This window comes from Borostomias antarcticus, assembly GCF_949987555.1.
Source record: "Borostomias antarcticus genome assembly, chromosome: 11".
Taxonomy (NCBI): Eukaryota; Metazoa; Chordata; class Actinopteri; order Stomiiformes; family Stomiidae; genus Borostomias; species Borostomias antarcticus.
The window spans coordinates 25,798,182-25,803,181 of record NC_140244.1 but is presented as its reverse complement, the minus strand read 5'-3'; the positions used below and the strand labels follow the sequence as shown (position 1 = coordinate 25,803,181).

General features: G+C 62.8%; 2 protein-coding genes across 2 annotated transcripts in view; one reads left to right on the top strand and one right to left on the bottom strand.

Annotated features, from left to right (window-relative positions):
- Window positions 1–5,000, bottom strand: part of LOC311315538 (voltage-dependent L-type calcium channel subunit alpha-1F-like) — a 167,986-nt gene that overhangs the window by 92,138 nt on the left and 70,848 nt on the right.
- Window positions 1,964–5,000, top strand: part of lhfpl4b (LHFPL tetraspan subfamily member 4b) — a gene marked incomplete at its 5' end in the record, with an annotated part of 3,964 nt that continues 927 nt past the window's right edge. The window contains 2 exons of the mRNA XM_084445234.1: window positions 1,964–2,387; window positions 4,597–4,824. Of these exons, the coding sequence (XP_084301360.1) occupies window positions 1,964–2,387; window positions 4,597–4,824 (652 nt within the window). The remainder of the gene's footprint in view (window positions 2,388–4,596; window positions 4,825–5,000) is intronic.

Here is a 5,000-nt window from a genome sequence, read left to right as displayed (position 1 = left end):
TCCTCTCTCTCTCTCTCTCTCTGGTGTGATCATCATTCTGCCCGTGCTGCAGTGTTGTGGCAGCAGCCGAATCCCCTCCCCCTCCAGTCAGATAAACCTCTGCGCCATTCCCCCCTCCCTCCCTCCTTCCCTCTCTCCCTCCCTCCCTCCCTCTCTCCCTCCCCCTCCCCTCTCTCCCTCCCTCCCTCCCTCCCTCCCTCCCTCTCTCTCTCCCTCCCTCCCTCCCTCCCTCCCTCTCTCCCTCCCTCCCTCCCTCCCTCTGGATCCCTCCCCTCTCTTTACCCCTTCCTCTGCTTTTCTTCACGTGGTCTCTCCTCCCCTCCCATCCATCCTCCCTGCCCCCCATCCTCCCTCCTCCCTTGCCTGTGTGTGACGGAGCGAGAGTATCTCCCTGTGCTGGATCTTTGGGGCCTGTGTCCTTCCGTCCGTCCGTCCATCCGCGCTCTTCCCCGCCATCCGAGCTCCGCAGGGGGGGGAGAGAGACCAGTCGGAGAGACGTCTCGGTATCTGAGACGGTCTCATTTCCTCCGCTCATCCCTCGTTCACGCGTGACGGGACACCGGTGCCGTTTGGATTCGGGACCCTCGACCCGGACGAGCCAGAGAGACCGGACGCTCGGCCAGAGAGACCGGACCCTCGGCCCACACCGCTGCTCTCCGCTGACGGGTGAGACCTCGACGCGTTCCGCTACTCTGTGCTGTGTTTTTTATCCCCGACGTTACACCGTAGGTCTCTTAACGGCGTACTCTCTCTGAACCATCGGCAGAGGGTGCTTGGTCCTGAACGCTTGTCCTTAGTGCGCGCTGGTGAACGGGAGGGAGTCTGCTCGCTCGGCGTCCTGTGATGAAGCTCTGTGTGAATCTGTGATGAAGCTCTCTGTGTGAATCTGTGATGAAGCTCTGTGTGTGAATCTGTGATGAAGCTCTGTGTGTGAATCTGTGATGAAGCTCTCTGTGTGAATCTGTGATGAAGCTCTGTGTGTGAATCTGTGATGAAGCTCTGTGTGAATCTGTGATGAAGCTCTGTGTGTGAATCTGTGATGAAGCTCTGTGTGTGAATCTGGATGCATGGATGCACATCAGAGATATGTAGCATCTCCCTCTAGGCCCATCCGGTTTTTCAGCCCTTTGCCTGTCTGGTTGATGCTGTTGTTGTTGTTGTTGTTGTTGTTGTTGTTGTGGTGCAGCATGCTCCGGCCGGTCCTCATCACCCACCATTTCCCCGCTTTGTTCTGATGATGATGTTGACCTGTCGTTCTGCCCCCCACCCCCCATCTACCCTCACCCCCCATCTACCCTCACCCCCCCATTCCCCCCTCACCCCCCATCTACCCTCACCCCCCATCTACCCTCACCCCCCATCTACCCTCACCCCCCATCTACCCTCACCCCCACATCCCCTCACCCCCCATCTACCCTCACCCCCCATCTACCCTCACCCCCCATCTACCCTCACCCTCCATCCCCTCACCCCCCATCTACCCTCACCCCCCATCCCCTCACCCCCCATCTACCCTCACCCCCCATCCCCTCGCCCCCCATCTACCCTCACCCCCCTCACCCCCCATCCCCCCACCCCCATCCCCTCACCCCCCCATCTACCCTCACCCCCCATCTACCCTCACCCTCCATCCCCCCACCCCCCATCTACCCTCACCCTCCATCCCCCCACCCCCCATCTACCCTCACCCCCCATCCCCTCGCCCCCCATCTACCCTCACCCCCCATCCCCTCGCCCCCCATCTACCCTCGCCCCCCATCCCCTCACCCCGCCCATCTACCCTCATCCCCCATCTACCCTCACCCCCCATCTACCCTCACCCCCCATCCCCTCACCCCCCATCTACCCTCACCCCCCATCCCCTCACCCCGCCCATCTACCCTCACCCCCATCTCCCCTTACCCCCCCCATCCCCCCTCACCCCCCCCACTCCCCCCCCCGCCCCCCTCGACGGCGTGCAGCCATGGCTCTGACGCCCCACACGGTGGACGTGGCGCGCCTCTACCAGACGGAGTTTGTGCGCAGCGCCCGGGCGGTGGGCGTGCTCTGGGCCGTGTGCACGCTCTGCTTCGCCATCATCGAGGTGGTGGTGCTGGTGCAGCCGTCCTGGGTGGGCACCAGGGAGCTCCACTACCGGGGGGGCGCGCCGGCCCCCGCCGCCGGCACCCTGGGCCTGTTCGAGGTGTGCCTGGAGTCGGACTGGCCGGCGCCGGACTGCCGGGGGTCCCTGCGCACGCTGACGCCGCTGCCGGCGTTCCAGTCGTCCGCCGTGCTCGTGTGCATGTCGCTGACCCTGGTGTGGGCCAGCGTGGGCTGCCTCTGCCTGTTCCGCTTCTGCAACGCCGCCACCGTCTATAAGATCTGCGCCTGGCTGCAGCTCACCGCAGGTACGCGTGCGTGTGTGTGTGTGTGTGTGTGTGTGTGTGTGTGTGTGTGTGTGTGTGTGTGTGTTGCTGCTGCTTCTATTTAGCCTAACCTTGGACCATCAGTTGGTGAACCTCACCTGATCCCCCTCCCAAACACAGAGTTATTTATTCTAATTACTACCAAGTGTAGCTGCATCTCATTCACATCATTAAACCCTCTTAAAGGTGCAGTACGCAGTTTGTGATTTCCTCTTAGACTTCGGAATATTTTGAACGATTTTGGTTAAAATGCCTCTCCAAAGACACTGCTCCAAACTGGGGGGAAACAGATGACCCTCGCTAGGCAGGGAGGGGCAGGTTGACAGGCAGGTGAGCCACCCTCGCTAGGCAGGGAGGGGCAGGTGGACAGGCAGGGAGGGGCAGGTGGACAGGCAGGTGAGCCACCCTCGCTAGGCAGGGAGGCGCAGGTTGACAGGCAGGTGAGCTACCCTCGCTGGGCAGGGAGGGGCAGGTTGACAGGCAGGTGAGCTACCCTCGCTAGGCAGGGAGGGGCAGGTGGACAGGCAGGTGAGACACCCTCGCTAGGCAGGGAGGGGCAGGTGGACAGGCAGGTGAGCCACCCTCGCTAGGCAGGGAGGCGCAGGTTGACAGGCAGGTGAGCCATCCAGTCGGGATGGAATAAGAATTGCAAAAAAACACAACAAAAAGTGTTTCTGAGACAAAGCGCGTACTGCACCTTTAATCCTCACTCTAAACACGGTGCTAGTTTCTGCTCAGCCCCCCTCCAGAACAAGGTTATTATACTGTAATTAACGAAAACTAACGAAAAACGAGGTGTGATAAAACAGGCTTTACAAAAAAAAAAATTTCATAAAAAACAAACAAACTAGCAAACCCACTTTAAAAACTAACAAAACCTGAACTGAAATTGAAAACCAAACAACAACAACAGCAACAGCATCAACAACAGCCGTCCCCCCCGTCCCCCTGCTGTCCCAGGGTTCAGTCTGGCGCTGGCCTGCGTTCTGTTAACCCCCCCCTCCCCCCCCCTCCCTCCCAGGGTTCAGTCTGGCGCTGGCCTGCGTTCTGTTAACCCCCCCCCCCCCTCCCTCCCAGGGTTCAGTCTGGCGCTGGCCTGCGTTCTGTTAACCCCCCCCCCCCCCCCGCTGTCCCAGGGTTCAGTCTGGCGCTGGCCTGCGTTCTGTTAACCCCCCCCCCCCCCTCCCTCCCAGGGTTCAGTCTGGCGCTGGCCTGCGTTCTGTTAACCCCCCCCCCCCCCTCCCCGCTGTCCCAGGGTTCAGTCTGGCGCTGGCCTGCGTTCTGTTAACCCCCCCCCCCCCCCCTCCCCGCTGTCCCAGGGTTCAGTCTGGCGCTGGCCTGCGTTCTGTTAACCCCCCCCCCCCCCCTCCCTCCCAGGGTTCAGTCTGGCGCTGGCCTGCGTTCTGTTAACCCCCCCCCCCCCCCTCCCTCCCAGGGTTCAGTCTGGCGCTGGCCTGCGTTCTGTTAACCCCCCCCCCCCCCCTCCCTCCCAGGGTTCAGTCTGGCGCTGGCCTGCGTTCTGTTAACCCCCCCCCCCCTCCCTCCCTCCCAGGGTTCAGTCTGGCGCTGGCCTGCGTTCTGTTAACCCCCCCCCCCCCCTCCCTCCCAGGGTTCAGTCTGGCGCTGGCCTGCGTTCTGTTAACCCCCCCCCCCCCCTCCCTCCCAGGGTTCAGTCTGGCGCTGGCCTGCGTTCTGTTAACCCCCCCCCCCCCCTCCCTCCCAGGGTTCAGTCTGGCGCTGGCCTGCGTTCTGTTAACCCCCCCCCCCCCCTCCCTCCCAGGGTTCAGTCTGGCGCTGGCCTGCGTTCTGTTAACCCCCCCCCCCCTCCCTCCCTCCCAGGGTTCAGTCTGGCGCTGGCCTGCGTTCTGTTAACCCCCCCCCCCCCTCCCTCCCAGGGTTCAGTCTGGCGCTGGCCTGCGTTCTGTTAACCCCCCCCCCCCCCCCCCGTCCCAGGGTTCAGTCTGGCGCTGGCCTGCGTTCTGTTAACCCCCCCCCCCCCCCCCTCCCTCCCAGGGTTCAGTCTGGCGCTGGCCTGCGTTCTGTTAACCCCCCCCCCCCCTCCCTCCCAGGGTTCAGTCTGGCGCTGGCCTGCGTTCTGTTAACCCCCCCCCCCCCCCCCCCCCCCCCTCCCAGGGTTCAGTCTGGCGCTGGCCTGCGTTCTGTTAACCCCCCCCCCCCCCCTCCCCCCCAGGGTTCAGTCTGGCGCTGGCCTGCGTTCTGTTCCCGGACTCCTGGGACTGTGCGGAGATGCGGGCGCTGTGCGGGGACGCCGTGGGCAGCTTCTCCCCGGGGAACTGCTCCGTCCACTGGGCCTACATCCTGGCCCTGCTGGGCGTGCTGGACGCCGCCATCCTGGCCACCCTGGCCTTCGTCCTCGGCAACCGCCAGGACACCCTGCTGCCCGACGACGCCAAGGACGGTGAGGACGACGGGGACAATAGAGGATAATAGATTTACGCTAGAATAGGACATGGAATAGAGTAGAGTAATCTGATTCCTGAGTTTGTCCTAATGCTCATATTGACGTGTGTGTGTGTGTGTGTGTGTGTGTGTGCGTGCGTGCGTGCGTGTGTTTGTGTGTGTACGCGTGCGTGT